Genomic DNA, 19,856 nt, shown 5'->3' on the forward strand with positions numbered 1-19,856 from the left:
CCAGCAGGGGTCCAAGTAAATACACCCACTCTGATCCAGACAAGAAATGGCACTTTAATAGTAGCCAGGTGACAAGACAGTGACCGGCTGGCTGGGGCCAGCTAAGAGGCCTCCTTTTCCTGGCAGATGGGGCTTACTGTGGCCCTCTCCTTGCACACACAACCTTGCGAGGACCTGTGTGCTAGCCAGGCTGGAGGTTGGAGCTGCCCAGAGGCCCCACAGATGAGAACAGGGTCTCCACGGTCACACGTTGCCATTTCCTTACTGGAAAGTCCTTTGGAGGTGCGTGGGCTCAGCCTGAGCTCAGGGCTCCGGTCAAGGTGGGGACAAGGGAAGCTGGACACTTCCAGGTGGCATGGGCTTTGTCAAGGCAGGAGCCAAGAGCCAGAAAGCCAGGGCCCCTAGCATGAAACAGGCCCAGGATGGGACAGTGCCTCTGTTCCTAGGGAGTCCCTCTGTGGCCAGGGGCCTGACCCCCCACCCCCCAGCCCCACCCTTCCCCAGTCCCCAGAGAGCCTGTACTGTCCTCCATAGATTAATCTAACCCCATATATTACAATAAACTGCATCTGCCTCTCCCCAAACCCCGGCCCCCCCGACCCAACAGCCCTCATTCCCCCATTCTTTTGTGGCAGTACCACATCCTGTCAGCAGCCAGCTGTCCTTGCACTGGCTTGGGGCTGAGGGGCTGCAGAGAGTGGGGGTGCTGCTACTCCAAGTAGATATCTTCTGTAGGACAGGTATACTCCACAAACTGCTTGTAGAACTGCTGAAATGCACGCCTGGGAAGTGGGGGACATGGGGGTGACCAGGAGCCTCATCCCAGGCTCCACAAGGGAGATCCGGGGCTGGGGACAGCTTAACTGTCCTCTGGGCAGTTACTGCCCAAAGAGAAAGGGCCAAGTGGGGAAGAGGACCAGTGGCTAATCAACAAGGAGTGGTCCAGAGCCTGGGCTTCTTGGGACCTCCCAGCCTCTTCCAGGATTGGGGCTTCCAGAACTAGAGGGCAGGGGTGATGCTGACAACTGAGCATGAAAACAGCACGTGCACACACACGTACACACACACACACGTACACACGTACCCCACAGACTCCGCCAGGGCTTTGGTGGAATCTTCAGACACAAAGACATGGCAGGCAAACCGGTGGTCAGCAGGGTGCTTAGTGATAAACCCAAAGTACCTGTGGAAGGCAGGCATCTGTGAGATAAGATTCTGAGCCCTACTCACCCACCATGTCTGAAGATGTCCAATGGGACTCTCATGACTGCTCCTTGTACTCACTTGTTATTCTTTGGATGGTATCCACAGAAAGAGATGTTCTTTAGCTGGAAGAAGTGGCTACATTTATTTCCCTACAGGAGTGATGGGAGAAGCAAGAAGTCAGCTGGTAGGAAGTAGGCAGGAGAGACAATGCGGTGTCTGGGGTTAGGCTCACACAGCAGGCAAGAGACCAAGGGGGAGGAGATGCCCATAGGCAAGAAGGCTGAGGCTTGAAGGAAGTCACCTTGGCCTCCAGAGCATCATCAGCTTTGACGCCTATCTTGACACCCCTGACACTGATCTCAAGGACACAGCTGGAGGGCGGGTTAAAGTGCACGGTGAGCCGGCGGGTGGTGGCGATCTGTGGAGGGATGGGCTTCTGTTGGAAGCTGTCTCACTGTGTCACAGCACAGCCTCCAGATCCCTGTATCCTTTTCCCCAATAGTGTGGGCTGGCTGAGAATAGGCTCCCCCACCCCCCAGGAAGAAGCATGGATCCAAACGTGGGTACCTTTTGCATAGCAGCACAGAGGACATCATTGCCCTTGTGATAAGGAACCTGGACAGACCCCAGGAACTTCACCCGGAACTGGTCAATCCAGTCGCTGTTTTTGGCAAGGGCTGGAAAGCAAGCATACAAGGAGGAGTCTAAGAGAGCCATCAGCAAGGGGCTCTGAGCTGAGCCAAGGAGAGAGGAGCATGAAGAGTGACTCAGGCAGCAGACGACGATGCCACCATCCCCACAGGCCCTGACTTGGCGGGGCACTAACTGTGAAGTGGAACTGAAATGACCTCTCCTCTTCTCCCTAAGACCTGGGGTGTGTGTTCACTGGCAGCGAGTTGGCAGGCAGATGGCAGGGGTGGGTAAGACCAGACCGGGGGAAGCGTACTACCTGCCATGTGCTCAGGCTCCTTGGTGACCTCAATGGCATAGTAGGCAGGGAAGACCCCGCGGGCTCCGGTGCGCATGTTATAGGCCTCATACCAATAGTCTTCTGCCTGCAGCTCCACCAGCAGGGGGTCATCCACTTCCAGCTCAAGTTCATCTTCATGCCGAGGCACAAACCTGTCCCCAAGGGCACGGGAGGTGCTGCAGCCAGGCCCAGTCTGGGGTCCTGAGCTGCTGACGTTTGCAGATTACCCATGTGCCCGTCACAGTGCCGACTCTGAAGGAACACGTGACACTCCTATCCAAAAACCCAGGGGCCAGGGAGAAAGGGAGCCTAGGCCTTAAGAAATTTAAATGAAAGTGAGCAGCTTGCCTAGGGTACATAGGTTCTATGTAGGGTGGGCATCTCTCCGACCCCTACCCAGGTTAGGTGTATAGTCCTAGCACCTATAGTTCACGGCACCTCAGCACTTTGTCACTAAGCTGAGTTCCTACAAGAGGGTATGGTCCCCCAGCAGCTGAGGGGATGCCAGTGATGAGCTGGCAGAGGCAAGGAAGGGGGCAGCCCTCACCTGAATATAGCCCGATGGGTTTGCTCATGCTCCTCCCCATTGATGACGCAGGAGAACAGCCCAAAGGACTCAGCACCTGTGGGAAGGCAATAGTTTGGAGGAGGTGGCTCAGAGCAGGTAGAAAGCTCTGTCTTGCTGTCAGGCAGACTATGTGGTGTGTGAGGTCCTGTTCAGGTTCCCACACTGCTCCCCCCGTTCACCGACTCACTGGAGGAACGAGAGCGGCCACTCATGAAGACATTCAGAAACTTCTTAGAGAAGTGGACATCAGGCTCATCCGGGGTGGAGTCCTCTGAGAGGCAGGTGGGAGGCCGGGGCTGAGGGGCCTCCTCATACTCCTCACCAATGGCTGACTCGTAGGGCGAGGAGGCAGAGGCACAGTTGTCATAGACAGTGGCAGAGTCGCTTTCGTCACTGTAATCTCCAAAGCACGGCCGCAGGCTCACCAACTCAAGCTGGGCATGTTCATCCACCACCAGTGTGTACTTGACCGAGTCGTAGGACAGTGCGCTGGTGTCCGAGCTCAGTGAGGCCCGTGGAGGCGGTGGTGGCTCCCCGAGGCTTCCCCGCCACCCTCCACCTGGTGGCTCAGCTCGCTCTGGGGATGACAGGCAGTCGAAGCCCTCATCCTCTTCACTGATGGAGGGGTGTGGCCGCCCCGCAGTTACAGAGTAAGCGGCAGGGTCTGGATCGGAGCTAACTGACATCCGGCTCTCCGTGGGTGGCATGAAGGTGGAGGTGGGTTCTGCAGGGTCTGGGGGCCTCTGCACTGGGGTCAGGTAGATCTCCTCAGTCGCCTCGAGCCGCACATCTGCCTGGTAGTGGATTCGGTCTCGATGGGAGTGGCCCCGGCCACCAGGCGCAGTGGCAGGGGGACCGCTTGGAGGTGCCATCTGGGTGGCTGCACTTCGGCGACAAGGGCTGTCGGTGGAAGTGCCGCGGTCCTGGGTGGGAACAGGACTGCCCTGGGGTGGCAGCTCATCACTCAGGCAGATGTGTTCATGTGGAGGCGTCTGTTCTCCTGGAGGACAGGCAGGTGGGTGCTGAGGGCAGAACCTCTGTCCAGATACCTGTCCCCTCCTCTTCCCAACTGTCCTCTGCAGCCAGCCACTGGCTTCCAGATGACCTCAGCCCAGGTGAGCCAGGTGAAGACTGCTGGGTCTCCAGCTTGGGGAGAGAGGCCTGACTTACCTGTCTTCAGAGGGGAGGATGATCGAGACACACGGTCCTGCCAACTGTGCTTTTTGCCTAAAGAGTTATTATTCAGCGTGTCCTATGCAGAGAACAAAAGGCTCTTATGAAGAAGCAGTAGTCAGCAGTGCCCGGCACAGGGAGGCCCTGGTCCTGCCCCCATCAGGCCATCCCTAGGCTGTTCCCACCCCATCTTGCCTTGCCAAAGGCCTTTCTGCCAACCATCCTCTAGCAGGCAGGCAGGGTGGGAAGTTAGCACCCTCCCCACAGGCCTGCTGGCTTGGAGACAACCCTCAAGAGATGCAGTGGTGCTGGCCAGTGTGGGTGCTGAGTAGCAGATGTTGGAGGAAGAAGCACAGCTCCCAGGAGAGCAAGACAGCAGCCCAGACACTGACAGGAGACGTGTTCCCATGCACAAACCCAACCCTGGTGAAGAACCTAGCGACTGACTCCCTGTCCTCGAGCTCAGAAAGTTGGGGGGTCTAGCAAAGTGGCAAGGACATCCTGGCACAAGGAAGGGTCTCCCCGGAAGTTGCCTGTGGGCCTGGGTGAGTCATTCAAACCATGACTCCAGAACACTCACCCCCACTTTGAACCATGTGACTGAGGAATGACAGATGTAATATCAGCAGCCCTCCTTCCTGCATCTCCCAGGATGCTCACGAACCCCACATTCTCAGCCTCCTGAGACCCTGAACAGTGCCCCTGCACAAGGCTCTCCACACACAACTTGGGCTTCCTCCCCAGAGAATGCCATAAGCAACACACACCATTGATGAGCTGGGCTGCCAGAAGCCATGCCAGAGGATACTGGGAAAGGGACCAACCCCTTCCTTGCAGCCCCTGCGCCATCCATCAGCAGCCCTACCTCCCCAGCTTCTTCCCTCCCAGTATCTCTCCTGACTAGGCCTGTAAGACAATGGGTCGAGGCAGCCCTCTTTGGCATCCAGCCACCAGCAAGGGGCCCTAGGTCCCCCAACTCAGCCAAGCAATTCCATCCCCACCCCATCTCTATTGCTGCCTTCTGGAATGTCCAGCTGCTGAGATGTCCAACTGGAGACAGACCCTGAATTCCCTTCCCCACCTTCATCTCATTTCAGAGGCTCTTTTTCCCCAGGCCCTGCTGCTGCCTCAACCCTCCCAGATGCACTAACCCAAAGAGGACCTAACTGCAGGACCTCAACTCCTTTGTTAGTTCTCTGCAACTCTCCCTACACAAATCCCTAGCAATGCAGGCTCCATACCCAGACAGCTGGATTCAGTCCCTCTCAGGACAGACTTTGCTGTCCCTCTTCAAGCCCTTCCTCTATCCTTCCCTGCAGAAAGCCTGTCCCTCCCCGGCATCACCAACAGGCCCGCGCCCCTCCATCTTTCCGGTCCACCCAGGGCACCGCCCCCTCTCTCTGCCCAGGGTTGCTCACCTGAGACCGCGGCACCTGCGGGAAAAGGTTGAGCGTGGTAGGCCTCTTGGGTCGGTAGGTGTCTCCGCTGCCTGTGCCCGGGCCCTGGCCCTGGCTGCGAGGCGCCGGATCCTGGTTGGACTCCGCTTTGGGAGGCCCCACTCCTGGTCGTTGGGCAGCGAGCTCGTCGTCCTCCTCCTCCTCGTCGTCCTCGGCGCCCGGAGTGTCACCTGCCGCGTCGATCAGGTCCATCTGCAGCATCTCCGCCTGCAGCCGGCTCCCCGCGCTGCCGCTGCTACCCGCAGACAGCAGCCCGGCGCGCGGGGGCTGCACGGCGCGGACGGAGGGGAGTCAGGGGAGGGGCCTTGTGAGCGGGGGAGGGGTCTCGCAGGAGGGGTGGGTCTGATGCCTCTGTGCCCCGCCTCCCAATCGGACGAGTCCATTCTGCGGCCGCAAGGGGAGAAACACTGGGAGCCAGGCGGAGACAGAAGCACTGGGCCTCTCCCGTCCGCTACCCCTCCTTCCCCGCGGAGGCCGCATCCCTACTCCAGCTAGCACAGAGAACCCGCCCACGTCTCTCCTCTCCCACGGTTCCCCCCTCCAGATTCCTTGCACCCTTCCGTTCCCTTGGTAACGGCCAGTGACCTCACCCGGGTTGTAAGCCGAGCCCAGAGTGAAATCACCACTGTTGCCATGGAGACCTAGGGGTCGCCCAGGAATTCCTGCCCCAATAGGGATGAGTGAGACAACTGGCATTTGAAGGGGTCACTGAAGCAAACTGGGAAAAGTGCAAGTCAGCCAGGTGAGGAAGACCGCAGTGCGGATCCCGAAGGGGATCCCTAACCGGAACACATCCCTAGTCTTGAACTATGTGCTACTTCCAATGCTGCTGCCTCTAACTCCTGGCACCTTGGACAGATCCTCTGATTTTTTTTTTTTTTTTTTTTTCAACCCTCAAGAGTTGACTGGGCCTATACTACTGTCCTCCCGGTTACCAGAGAGGAAAAGACACAGCGAAATATGCGTTAAAGCGGCTGAGCCTTTGACTAGACTCCCACCAGGAGATCACCCTCGTTAGTCAAGTACTACCAGGGGTGGAGGGAGTTCTGGCTAATTGCAGAAGACCTTCTGCAGCCCTACATATGGGCAACAGTGGTTTCAAAGTTCAGAGCAGGTATAGGACCTTAGGGAAGTCATGACCTAGCTCTAGGACCACTGATGAAGCCCAGAAGTAGCTTCTGCCTCTATCCTTGCTGGCCTGATAAGAGAGGGAAGGATTTGATGTGGGAACCATAAAGTCATCTTCCCAGCTTGCTTTCCTTTGCCTAAAAGTTTCTAAAAGTGCTAGGGATACTGGGAGGGCACCACTAAGACAAATTCCCTCCCCTGGCTCACACCACAGCCACCAAAAGGCCATATCTAGCTCCTCAACTGCCTGCTATAGATAAAGTTCTGGCTTCTGATACTGAACCCTGTACAGTTGCCTTCCGTATCCTGCAAGTAAGTCCCTGCTTTGTGTTCTGACGACAGAATGGGGATCCCCATGTATCCTGGGTACCCTGGCACTCAGATATGAAGACAGGAGAGAGTCTGTCACTATGGTAAAACCCAGGAGCTCCGAGCAATATCAATACTGGAACAAGCCCTCTGTGGGGCCACTGAGAGCCTAAAAGGCTGGTGGTGTGGTCAGGGTGGTGCAGAGGCAGCAGCCACAGGAGCTAGTCCAGCAGCACCCGGGCTCCTCTTTCCTGCCCCAAAGCACTGCAGAGTCCACCAGGCTCCACCCTGCAGGCCCTCTGCCAAGATGCTCCTGAGAGGCCCTTCTCTTAACTCTGGCCCTCAAGCCTCCTCCATTCTCTCTCCCTGTGAGCAACTGAAGGAGTTGCTTCTGGCTTTAGCACCAGCAAAACAATACAAAATATTAAATGAAGATTTCGGATTGAGCACACAAGATGTGTCAAACATTATACCGGATGCTTCCTGTATTGTTATTTCACTTCCTGGGAGTGCCACACACACTCAAAAACTCCTTTGTAAATATTGGGGTCCCCTCATCTCTGTCCCCATCCTCCCAGCCCTTACCCGGAGAGACAGGGTGTCTTTGCACTGCAGGCTGATGCCACACTCGTCAGTGATCTCCGAAAGGTCTTCATCCTCAAACTCCTCCAGGCTGATGTCATGGGTGAGCCTGGTGAGGACAGAAACCACAGTTACAACCCAGGGGGTCATCGCCCGTCTAAGCCTGCTGGCATCTCCCTCTTTTCAGGGGAAGACACTGGGAGCCAGGTAGCAGCTCCCAGACGAAGGACTCAGTCTGTCAGCACAGTGGTAGGAGAAGGATTTGGGGTTGGAGCCAAAAGGCATTCCACCTAGGGTGGCGGAGGAGGCAGCTCCAGGTTTCTCCAGCATCGCCGGCTGGGAGTTCTCCATCCTGCTGCCAACCAGAAGGCAGTCCTAGAAGGCCCAACTGTGCAGAGTTTCGGCTCTATTGGAGAGATGCCTCCGTGGCCAAGGCACTGCCAAGGCCATGTCAACCCCAAGAGGTACCAGAGTAGGGAAACTTTTGCACTCCACAGTTATCAAGACCCAAAGAGCCACCAGAAGGGCACAGTAGGTGCCCCTTTCTCTCATCCACAAAGATATACACCATTGAGCCATGGTCACAGTGAAGGAGACCTGGGACTCCCTGCTAACATTCTTGGTGTCATCTCTTCAACTACATAACCTCAGCTGGTGTAAGGACCCTGGACACATGCGGTCAGGGAAGACCAAGGCTAGGGCTTGTGAGAGACCATGGAGAACACTTGGTACTAGAACACTAACAGGCTTCCAGAAGCCCAGGCTACTCTGTGTGCCCACCTTGGAATGCACTGCTGAGACTGCCACTGTGGTGCCGGCCTGTCCCCTGCACCGGCTCACCCTAACCCTGGTATTCTGTCTGGCTTAGTATAAATGGGACATCTGGGGACTTGGAGAGAATGCCTGGGCCTTTTTCCAGAGACCAGGAGGTTAGGTACATAATAGAGGCATACAAGCTCATCCAAGGTCACCCAGGAGAGGAAGGACAGGGTGTAGCTCCCAGGGATGCCTAGAAGGCTCACACCTCTGCCTTTTACCTCACTCAGTCTAAACAGGGCCCCTGAGCTCCGTGGAGCGCCTCCCGACTCGCCCTTCCCCCACGAGGCCAGGCCCCAGGACCCTACCAGTGCTCCCACTGATCCTCCAACCAGCTGTCATTGTCTGGGCTCGAATCCATCTTCAGTACCAGCTGCATGAAGAGCCCTGCCCGGCCAGGGGGCTGCGGGGCTCCAGGGCTGCCCTCTCATGCCCAGAAGGGTAGGGGGGCCAGAGCTCAAGGCAGGGCTGGGACTTCTGGCCTCCACCAACTGGGCCTGCCTTTCTGCATCCGGCCGGCTGCAGAAGCCTGGGGAGCTCATTAAAAATAGATGGGCCAGAGAGGAGGCCGCAGCTGCCGACCCAGGCCCCAGCCCCAACTCTTCCTGGCCCAACCCTCAGATGCGGGCAGCTTCCTCCCTTGGCAGCCCGACACGCAACGATGTCGTCGCCTCCCCCGCGGGATCAGGTTACTGCAATCAATGCTACTGGCTCCACCTGCCCTTCCAATGCCCCTATTGGGGGCTGGAGTGACTCCCCTTTCCCTCCCAAGGCCAGGCATGTAAGCAGACAGCAGAAATCTGGTACTTTTTTTTTTCCCCTCAACGCCAGACCCTGATCTGCTTTAAAGGGCCAGCGACACACTCAGGGTGCCAAATGGGAAGATGGAGGGGGCTCCCAAAGGGCCCTAAGAAGGGACACCTGATTCCACACAGACACAGGCTCCGCCTCCACACCGCCTCGGCGAGGCTTCTGCAAGCCCAGGGCCAGGACTGTTGGGTCGGGGATTGGCTCTCACTGGAAGGATGCGCAGGGAGACAGCAATGAGTACCACTAGAGTTTGCACGTCTTTGGAGCAGGGTCGGGAGTCATTTGGAAATGACTTTGACTGAACATGGATGTCCCTAGTGACGCCTGCCCTGGAAGATGAAGACCTCAAAGGTAGCAGGTTCCCAGGCATGGGGGTGTGGCTACCAGCTGGTACGGAAGTGGCAAGGGGGCTGGTCCAGAGGCCAGAGCATCATCCTCAGTCTGGCCTCCTGGCCCTGTAGCTAACGTTAAATGCAGCCTGCCTGTAAGGTCTGGGACTCAGACAGCAAGGCAGTTCCTGGGTCCCACTAGGCATCTTCTCTGGGAGTGTCCTCAGATGCCCCCAGCTCTGCTGGCGTCTGCACACACCTGTCTCCTTATTGCCACACCCTGGTCCAGTTCCTGCATTCACCACACCACCTTGCCTGCCAGCCTCAGTCCCCCTTTAGGCCTCTCTGATCCCTCCTGTGTCCTTGAGACAACGTCTTAAGGGACACCACCATCCTGCCTCTCCTCACTCAAAAGCCGTCCAGTCTGCAAGGGGAAGAAGACTCCAGCCTTGTGTGTTTACTGAGCCTTGCCTCCCAAAGGTGGGCACTGGGCCCCAACAGTGCTCAGAGAAGCCTTCCTTCAGGAAGCCCTCCTAGCCCGCTCAGGTGTCGTCCTCTGGTTGGATCCATCAGAGATGTCCTACCCATCCTGGCTACAAAGCTGGGTGGGGTGCACCTCTCTCATCATCTGTCCTTCTCCCGGAGGGCAGAGCTGATGAGGGTGTCAGACACACACTGCGTGCCAGTAGACACACGCCAGGTGTGGCCTCAGGACAACCTCAGCGTCCACCCTTCCTCAGACTGAAGGGTTTACAGTGGGACTTCAGGATTCTGTATGGCTGCAAGATGTGTCTGTGTGTCTATGTCCTCTCAGCATGGTCTGATAAGCCAGTCCTCTGAGCAACAGGTCTGAGTGGGGCCAGAGCAGATGAGGGCACTAGGTTAACTGGGCAAAGATGAGAAGGGCTCTCTGGTCAGGAGCCTTCCATTAACCCTTAGCTCCCTCGAGGGGAAGGAAGGTGTTCTTACTGTCTCTCCCTCCCGAACTCACCCATGAAACAAGTATCAGAGTATGACACATTTCATCCACTTAAAACCCTTGGTGTCCTTAACCTCATCTTACTTGGGGTGCTTCTCCTAAGTGGGGAGGGGGGCAGGATGACACCATGTCAGGTCTGGAGCTAAGAGCAGACCCTCACTCTTCTTCCAAGCTGCCACCAGCCCATGGGGCCACAGGAGGGGCCAGAGACTGAGGCTGGTAGGCAAGGTGATGTGGTGAGTGCAGAAACTGGACAAGCTTCTTCCAATCCTGCTACATGCCATTACCTCCCTGAATTGGGGTCTGGGCCATCTCACAGATGAGGTGCCCTAAGGCTCAGGCATACATATTATAAACCTCAGTTCCCTTCCTCCCGGCTACCCCAGGATAAGATGGAGCATCTGAATTATACAGGACGGAGGAGGTCACTACCAAGGAGGGATCAGGACTGGCCAAGGGCTCACCTCTGCTGTCACCCACTCTTCCCTAGCCACCACGGGCTAGATCTCCTGGGCAGAACCAAGAGACACTTGCTGAAAGGAAAGGAACTTGCATCTCGTGTTCAGGGGTGGGAAGCTAGAGGGGCAGGGTTGGGGGGAGAGGGTGTCCTCCTGACCTCATATAAGACATTTTCTTGGAAATCTGAGCTCTGGCCTGGGAGGTGGCGCAGGAGAACCACACAGCCTGGCAGGGCGGCAGCCTTTTCCTAGGGGTTGTGCCTTGGACAGCCTCTCAGAGCAGTAGGATTGCGCTCATCAGCCCTGCTTGCCCATGTTGGGTAGACACCGAGCATAGTCATTTTTGGTGGCCCTATATCCCTGGAGGCCAGCCTGACTCTGATGTCTTTCTGCAGTAGATACCCTCTTGAAGTACTGGTCTCCAGCAAGACCTTGCTCAGGCTCTGGCCATGAGCACACCCCACACTCCCCACCCTGCCCAGGCCTGGGCTGGGTTCTGTCGAATGGTTCAAGCAAACCTGCTCCAGGTATTCTCATTTGTTTCATGCTGCCCTGCTGCCTTGGTCCCCTTGTCTTTGCATCCCTCCCCACAGCAGTTCCAGCTTCCCTCACCTCCTCGAGGAACAGGCAGAGACAGACAGACGGTCACACACAGGAAGTGAGGGCCAAACACAGCACCAGGCCATCACTGAGTCAGGCCGACGGAAGCCAGGTATGGACTGTCAGAAGCCACACTTGAGCCTTCGATTTCCAGCTTCTTGTCTAGCTATGGTGCACTGTGGGCTTCCTGTGATGGAGCGCACTTGAGATCCAGGGGTCCAGCCTGGCCTTACACCCTAAATCTTATAAAGGTGGCTTCCAAGAGGTCCTGAGAGTACACCATTGTCTAGCCTCCTGCTCCACCAGCTCCAGGGCTCCTCTGACTTAGAAGAACAGGGCACTGGCTCTTAGCCCCTCCTAGTTGTAGTTACAGAATAACTCTAGTTCCCCCTTTGGGTCGTAAGGCCCATGGTGTGCCCCAGCCCAAGGGCATCTGGCCGATAATGCCCTTCACCAGGTAAGGTCCCACCAGTAAGAGTTCCCAGTGTTGAACAAACTACAGCATCTCTGTATGCTTCCTTCTGTATTTTTGACTTGATAATGTTTAGGTAAGTTCCCTTTTGAATACCAACTTGAACTTCAAGTTGGTAAGGACCCAACTTGAATAGTGGGTGACTCAGACTCTCGAAATTGGACAATTCCACCTGTAGAAATCTCTTCTACACAGAAATGTGCACAATGTTGTATGGGGGTGGTACCGCTGACCCAATTTGTGGGACTCTTTAGGCACCAAGCTAGAACTGGGTTGCTAGAGCCAGGTGGGAGAGTCCAGCCCAGGGCCAGATGGGAAGTGTGGGGTATGGAATTCCATTGAATAGACAGTTTATGTGTCTTCTGGAGTGAACATTAGCATGTCTGTGCCTGAATGTGGAAAATGACAACCAATAAAGTAAGCAAAAGGGCAAGCCGGGACTGGAGACAGCTCCATCCATCCAGTGCATGCAATGAGGTTTCTGTGACCCAACCATTTGGGAGGCGGCAACAAGGGGATCAAGAATGCAAGGTCCTATTAATTACACAGTAAGTTCCAGGCCAGTCTGGATGACGTGAGACCTTGTTCTATCAAAGGCAGGGGTGGGGGTGAAGGAGGCAGACTGAAGGACCCACGGCTTCCCCGAGAAGACCCACGTGGTCAGGCAGTTGTGTGATGGGTGAAACCTTGCTTTACTGGGCAAGCTTCTGGTTCTGGTTTCCAAAACCTAGCCGCAGACTCCCCTCTCTAGTCTCTCTACTGTCCGGCTGGCCTCAGTCTTCTAAACTCATTCCAAAGCTATATACATGCAGCCAACTAATGAGCTCCTGTCAGATGCTGGAAACCTCAGCTGCCTGGTGAGGATAGGAGCAGTGTGGCCCTTACTTACGAGTCCAGGAACAGAACACAGCCAGCACCCAGGAGAGTTTCCCAGAGTTGGACATGACTATGAGCAGGGCGCCAGGGGACAAAGTTGACATTCTAGAATGGATAAGACCCCTGAGTGGGGATGGGAGCAGTGATACAATTTATAGGAACCTTAGTCCTCAAGGCAGAATTAGGTTGTGCCATTTCCCAGAGATCCAGATACCCAGGTGAGGGCTGATGCTAGGTGGCTGGGGTAGACCTCCTTCCCGGGCTATGGCTGGGCTGTGTGAGGCTTGCAGGCTAGCCAGCTCTTCTGCTCTATGTCACAGGCTCACCAGCTAGGCCAGAGGCAACAACTGTCATTCTGCTTCCTATCCTCACCACAGCAAGGCTGGTGGTCCCCATCTTATCCTCACCATGTCCTAGGTTCCTCCTAAGGTGACGGTAGTCTCCTCTGAACAGTGACACTCCCAGAACCATGGTTTGAACACTTCCCACCTGCCCTCCCAAACGCTCTCTGCCAAAACCAACTGCTCACTTGACTGCAGCAGCTCCATCAGCAAAGATCACCAATCTGAAATCTGGCAAGCACTAAGGTGCTAACCCTGCTGCCTGACTCCCCTCTCATGTCCCCAGGAGCCCAGGCACCACCCTGGTTTGTCGCTACTGCATCTTCTTTATCCTCAGACCAGCGGGAAGACCTGATCTGCCCCGTCCCCTAACCGTCTCCTATCCTGATCCCATGCCTTCTCACCTGTCTGCAGAATGGGCAGGATGGATGGTCCGACCACAAGTCTCCCTGCCTCCCCATCCACTCTGCTCAGCAGCCAGAGTGAGCTCACACCATCCACCAGCTGCTGGCAGTCCCTGTCTGACCCCAAGACAGCACCCACTGCACAGCTCTGCCCTTCACACTGCCAAACAGGTGTCACCCTGCCTATTTGCCTATTCCCTAGCCTGTCCTTCCCTGTGAACCTTCCCCCTCTGTGAGGATTGCTTGACTTTCCCCTGTGGGACCTGTACCTGCATGATCACCACACTCGGCCTATGTGGGAAGACACTGTCTACCTCTACATTGTTTCCTGCATTGGGGTCAGACTCATGTCAGGACCTCTGCATACTGCTCCTCCTGATGAGCCCAGCAAAAGGTTTGTTTGATGAGCAATGCCTATGGCTCTGTAAAGCTGTAAATGAGGCTCTGCTCTGAGGTGAGTGCCTCTTGTATGGAGGCAGCGCAGTAGGGTCATCTGACATCATCCAGGTTTCCATCTGGGTCCTGGCTCCATCCCAACTTTATGATTAACTTGCTGTGTGTTCTTGGGGAAGTCACTGCCCCTTCATGTTCCTGCATAAGAGATATTTACTGGGCCATTTTTCTGTTTCTGTTTTGTTTTCTTCCACAGTGTAACCTAGGCCCTCCAGCACACCAGGCAAGCACTTAGCACCCATCCCCCAACCCTGACAAGTTGACATCCTCCGAGGTCTCCCCTTTCCAGGACTCTTGGGCATAGACTTACAGCAGGCTGTTCATATTGCTTCCCATGAATACTCCTTTGTCCTGCTGACCCTTCCACTTGGGATGACTCTCCTTTGTTTCAGCCCTTCATCCCACACACCCAGGGTCAACGGATCCATTGTGTAATGCTCTAAATCCCCTCCCCTAGAGCTTTCTTTATGAAAAACATGGAAGAGTTAAAAATATCCTTTCGCTATGCTGTAAGTAACTCAGTAACTTATACACACATGCTAATCCAAAAATAAGAAGCCAAATGGTACCTAAACAGGTAAATTAGAAAAGGAAAAGTCCTCACCCCACCCTACATGCAGATAGATATACCACTAGGGACCAGATGGAAGATTTCCATAGTCAGAAATCCACCCGGCACATACTCATTTAAATCAGCTTCCAACAGATGCTCCCATCTCTCAAGGCCACACATGCTCACCCCTCCAAAGGTGCACCCCAGGATCCCAGGGCTCGCTCTCTTGGTAGCAGAGCTGAAATTTCTTGGTTTCCTTCTCTGAAAGCAGTGGTAGTACTAACCCATTCACATGGTTACAGCAGCACACACGCTTGGACCCACGAGGTTCTCAACACGGTGCTTCCCACTACTCTGTTCTCCAGGAGAAACGGCCCCGTGCGTCCACCCTTCATCCGTAGTAAACCAGCCCTGCTGAGCACCTGTTCTGGACTGAGTCGTGCGGAGAGCAGAGCACTGACATAGACTGCTTACACATCCTAGAAGCTCAGAGTAGAAATCACACACACACACACACACACACACACACACACACACACACACACACACACACACACACCTGAGTTCTAGAACCATCCTGATTAGGGGCAGACAAATTAAAGGAAAAACAAGGACCCAAAGGGCTTAAGTACGCAGTAGTGGTGGAGTACACAGCTTTAAGAACAGTTGAACCAGCCGGGCGTGGTGGCGCACACCTTTAATCCCAGCACTCAGGAGGCAGAGGCAGGCAGATTTCTGAGTTTGAGGCCAGCCTGGTCTACAAAGTGAGTTCCAGGATAGCCAGGTCTACACAGAGAAACCCTATCTCGAAAAACAAAACAAAACAAAACAAAACAAAACAAAACAAAACAAAACAAAACAAAACAAAACAAAAGAACAGTTGAACCCACAGCCCTACCAAAGAGTCACAAGATGGGCATCGAAGATCAGGGTTAAATGGAGCCAGACCAGTGGCTGCTGAAGCAGGACAAGAGAAAGGGCAGTGGGGGTTGTTGAAGTAGGCAGTAGGCCATGTAGGGCCCCACTGCCCAGTGTTATCTCCAAAGCCCGCTTTGTCTCACAGCTAGGGCACAGTGTCCTGCAGGCCAGCCCACTCCTCACTCAGCCTTTTGCTATACTGTTGCCCCCGCTCTACATAGCCCAGAGTTGGCCACACATTCCCTGGCTAGTAGCCTTCATCTTGGCTTCTCGGGCCTGTATGATAAACAATTTCCTGCCAGAATAGGGTGTGAGCCTACCCTGGGCCAGAGATAGGGCCTATAGGGAGAGGGAACAGAGAAGGCTGAGACCTGGTTTCAGGTTCCAGTCCTGACCTTCCAGTCAGATTTTTCTGTGGTTCCTAGGCTAGCCCCTCTGCCTTCCTTATCTTCCATCGCCTCAGCTCAGCAAAGGGCAGATTAGGGTGGGCCCTCAGGATGGTTGTGAAGGTTCAGTGAACTACCCTGGAGAAACACTTTGACAGAAACAAGCTGTACAGATTTCTGCCAGTGTGGCCGGCTACCTGTTGAACAGTGACTTGGTGCATACTGTCTCCTTCCCAGGCAGGAATCAATATTAATTAACCCACTCCACAGATGAGACCAAAGACAAAAGCAAGCTTGGATCAGGCAGCGAGGAAGCAGTGGAAACAGGATTCGAACCTCTGTCCCTCGCAGCTAATTCTCTTCCCCTGCAAAGGCCTGACCTACCAGGGAGAATCTGAAGCATTAGCCTGGAGGCTTTCCTCAGGTTTGGAACCATCCTCTGGCCCCCTCCTTCTGGTTCTCTCAGCTGGGTTTAGGGCCTCCTTGGAGGATTCAGGGCCTGATCATACCATTTAAGATCGTGTGTGTGTGTGTGTGTGTGTGTGTGTGTGTGTGTGTGTGTGTGTGTGTGTCTGTGTGTGTGTGTGTGTGTGTGTGTGTGTGTGTGTCTGCCCACCTGAGGACCTGGGAGCTAGAGACCCCTTCAATAGATGACAACTTGGCGCCAGAGCCCAGCTGGGGCCTGGCTGGAGCAAGGGTCCCAGGAGAGAGAAAGGCGCCTGCTCCTGATGGGGAAACAATGAGGTATGTCTCAGCTTCTACATTCTGGAGCAGTGACACCCTTCTCTTCTTCGTCACTCTCTCTCTCTCTCTCTCTCTCTCTCTCTGTGTGTGTGTGTGTGTGTGTGTGTGTGTGTGTGTGTGTGTGTGTGTATGTGTGTATGTGTGTGAAAAGGTGAAGAGAGGACAGTCACCGGTTCAACACATCATGCCTTACATCTCTGAAATTCATTCACCTGGTCTAACATCAGATGGAGGGGTGGGTCAAAGAGGAGCTCAGTTCGGTGTCCTGAGTCTTTACACAGTGGGGACCCCCCAACAGTATCCCTGGATATCCACAGGCAGATTCCCCTCCCTCAAGCAAATTGGGTTTCACTGGTTGAGGCCAATCCTTCTGCACCTGTCCTGAGATACAACTGACCAGGGAGCTGCCCAAATTCAGAAGACCCTGTCCAAGATCGCCTAGCAATCTGACCCATCTGGCCAAGCTAGCTGGGAGAGGGGTTCACGACTCTTCTTAAAGGACCAAGGGTTTTGAATTGGGGCCTCTGGGCCCCCAACCCCTTAGCCTACTTCCACCTTGGGTTAGATACCTTGAACGCGGCAGGATAAAGTCTGGGCGGATTGCTGCACCGGGAATTCCATCCAAACCCCAGACCCACTCCCGCCAAGGTGGAGGGGAAAGGCGACCTCCCAGGTTCCTGCCCCAGATCCACCTCAATCACCCCACCCCATGACACGGAATGGCAGAAGGAGCTGCGGGGGGCCACGCGGTGGCCACCAACCTGGACTGGAGGTTGTGGGGGCTGGGGGCTCGGCCGGGAAAGGACGCCGCCCTCAGGGTCTCCAAGGATCCCGAGGTTCCGGGCCTCGATCCTTACCTGAAATTGGGAGGCGACGCGATGTGCAGTCCCAGGAATGGGGAAGCGGCCGGTGGGGACGCGGCGCCCCCGCCCAGGCCGCTCTCTCGCTCCGCCATTCCGGGGTGCAGCCCTGGCCATCCGGGCGGAGAGCGGCGCGGGAGGCGGCGGCGGCGGCGGCGGCGGCAGCAGCGGAGGCGCGTGGAGGAGGCCGCCGCCGCCGCGGGGTTCGGACTGAGCTGGGGCGGGCGCGGCTCCGGACAGCGCGCCGCTTCGCCTGCGGCCCCCGCGAGAGCGCCCCGCGCGCGCCCCCGGGCCGGCTGGGGTCTTGTGGCCCCGCCCCCGCCCCGCCCCGCCCCGGCGCTCTCCGAAGTGCTGACGCTTCGATCCCGTGGCCCTGGGTCCCCTCGGCCTCCCTACACATCCCAGGGACATTCCAAGCACTGGCAAAGCTTTGCTCTCCTCAGAGCTGGACCTAGATCGAGGGCATCAGCGGATGGCAAGATCCTGCTCCCCAAGTCCGTCTTTGGCCTTCCACAGCAACTGGGGTAGGAAAAGGGTTACAGAAGATGGCTGAGAAAGGAGAGATGGTGGTGGAGTGGGGTCCAAGAGCAGTCAGCTATGGGGCCAGGTGACCTAAGACCACAGCTTGGTTCCACAAGTGAACAGGCAGTGGAGAATTGCATTAGTGACCTCATAGTTCCAAGGCTTGTCTTTCCCATGTGTGAAATGGAATATGAGCCCTCCATGAGCATGGGGAGGAAGAAAAACGATAGAAATACTTGTCCCTGGGAGCTGGGAACACCCACCTGTGCACTGGGATCACCTCCCGCAGAAATCTCTGAAGGCCACCTCTATCAAGACCCACCCTTTAGTTTTGTTTTGATTTTTGAGACAGGGTTTCTCTGTATAGCCCTGGAACTCACTCTGTAGACCAGGCTGGCCTCGAACTCAGAAATCCGCCTGCCTCTGCCTCCCAAGTGCTGGGATTAAAGGCGTGCGCCACCATGCCCGGCCTAAAAATGTGTAGCCCAAGCTGGCCTCCAACTCGTGATCCTCCTGCCTCTGCCTCCTTCAGCAAAGACCCCCTTGAGCCCTGACCACCCCTGATAACCTGAGTGATGCTTTTGGTTTCTTAGCCCTGTGAAGCCTCTGTATGCCAGGACTACCCCATCACTTGTTTTTCTTTCATTTCCAGTTTGTCCTGGAAGTTACCATGTAGCCTCAGCTGACTAAGAACTGATGACAATCTTCTTGAGTCTCCTGCTAAACTGGGGGATTAGTGTGAACTCCTGTGCCCAGTTCTCAGCACCTGTCTTCCCACTGCGTTTTCTATCTAGCACCCCTTTTGCACTCACACAGTCCTGAACTGGCTTCTCCTACCCTAAGGCCTAGGACCTTCCTCATCCCCAGGGCCGGATTCTTGAGAGCTTTGTGGTTGCTTCTGTTCCTTGCACCCACTCTGGGTCTAGCTGTGCTTTCTTCCTGGTTCTCTATTGGGTTTTCTCACACAACACCGTTTACCAAGACTCGAGTCCCCGTTTTTGGTGGCTCAGAGAGCCTCCCTGCCAGGTCACCTCTGGCCACAGACCCTGCCCTTCACATAAATGGAGCAGGACAGACCAATGTTCTACAGTCTGTGCAAACTTGATTGCCTCCTTCCCCTTTCCAGCAAGAAGCGTAGGCACCTACCTTGTAGTACTCAATCTCCCTGCTTCAGCCCTGAGAACACTCCAGAACCTAAAGCCAGAGGCCTTGGCTGCCTCTCCCCTCCCTGCCACTGATGCTTCAAGAGGTAAAGGTTTGGTCACTTTAACTCTCTGCTCTGGCTCAGGCCTCTCACAGGAGGCCCTGCCCAAACCATCTGCTGTTAAGGCACCTTCCTCCCTCCCTCCCTCCCTCCCTCCCTCCCTCCCTCCCTCCCAGGAAAGCAGCCATGCCTGATTAGCATGGTTAATGTGTGCTTGTCTCCACTGGGCAGCATCCCCAGGAGGTCAGAAGTGTGTGAGTATGTAGGACAGTTCCCTCTCATAGAACCTCTGCTCAAGAACAAAGGTATCTCAGCTTCTCCAGCCACGCCAAAGCTACATGAGAAGCCCAGAGAGGGAGGCCAGTCTTAGTAGAAAGTAGGCCAGCAGAAGCTTGGAGGCAGAGCCAGGAATGAGATGTGCCCTAGAGTAAAGCTCTCCTTCTGTTTATAGAGCAGACTGTGATTTTCTTTGGCTTTGCATGAGCCCCTCTCGCACCAGGAACACCCATGTGCACGGCATTCTGGCCAGATGGTACAAGACAGGGCCAGCATCCAGGCCTCAGGCTTGGCAGTAGCTTCCTTAACTGTGTCTAGAGGGCACACATACCTTCTTAGCACATTATAAAGAATGGACGCAGTACTCTGGATCTCAACAGGCTACTCAGTACTACTGAGAGGTGGCACGCAGGAACTGATCTTGGTACCCTGTGTGGTTTGGGCTGACTTTTGTTGCTAGCA

At 55.5% G+C, this 19,856-nt stretch overlaps 1 protein-coding gene and 1 non-coding gene across 6 annotated transcripts; both read right to left on the reverse strand.

Annotated features, from left to right (window-relative positions):
• Positions 1-31: 31 nt before the first annotated feature.
• On the reverse strand, positions 32-17,707 carry Mapk8ip1 (mitogen-activated protein kinase 8 interacting protein 1). 5 transcript variants are annotated; one of them, NM_011162.5, is made up of 12 exons: positions 17,390-17,624; positions 7,397-7,502; positions 5,336-5,641; positions 3,915-3,996; positions 2,932-3,744; positions 2,724-2,799; positions 2,156-2,328; positions 1,774-1,883; positions 1,508-1,624; positions 1,285-1,355; positions 1,085-1,183; positions 37-782 (listed from the first exon to the last, which is right to left on the reverse strand). In NM_011162.5, the coding sequence occupies exons 1-12, from the start codon at positions 17,485-17,487 to the stop codon at positions 710-712; spliced, it is 2,124 nt and encodes a 707-aa protein (NP_035292.2). In that variant the 5' UTR covers positions 17,488-17,624; the 3' UTR covers positions 37-709. The 5 variants fall into 5 exon arrangements, with proteins under 5 accessions (XP_006499016.1, XP_006499017.1, NP_035292.2 ...); NM_001202446.1 differs by lacking the exon at positions 17,390-17,624 and adding an exon at positions 8,518-9,044 and having other exon boundaries at positions 5,336-5,566; NM_001202445.1 differs by lacking the exon at positions 17,390-17,624 and adding an exon at positions 8,518-9,044.
• Mir7000 (microRNA 7000) lies at positions 3,745-3,807 on the reverse strand. Its single transcript, NR_105966.1, has one exon. It is a non-coding gene; the product is annotated as a microRNA 7000 (primary transcript).
• Positions 17,708-19,856: the final 2,149 nt, after the last annotated feature.

This window comes from Mus musculus, chromosome 2, assembly GCF_000001635.26.
Source record: "Mus musculus strain C57BL/6J chromosome 2, GRCm38.p6 C57BL/6J".
Taxonomy (NCBI): Eukaryota; Metazoa; Chordata; class Mammalia; order Rodentia; family Muridae; genus Mus; species Mus musculus.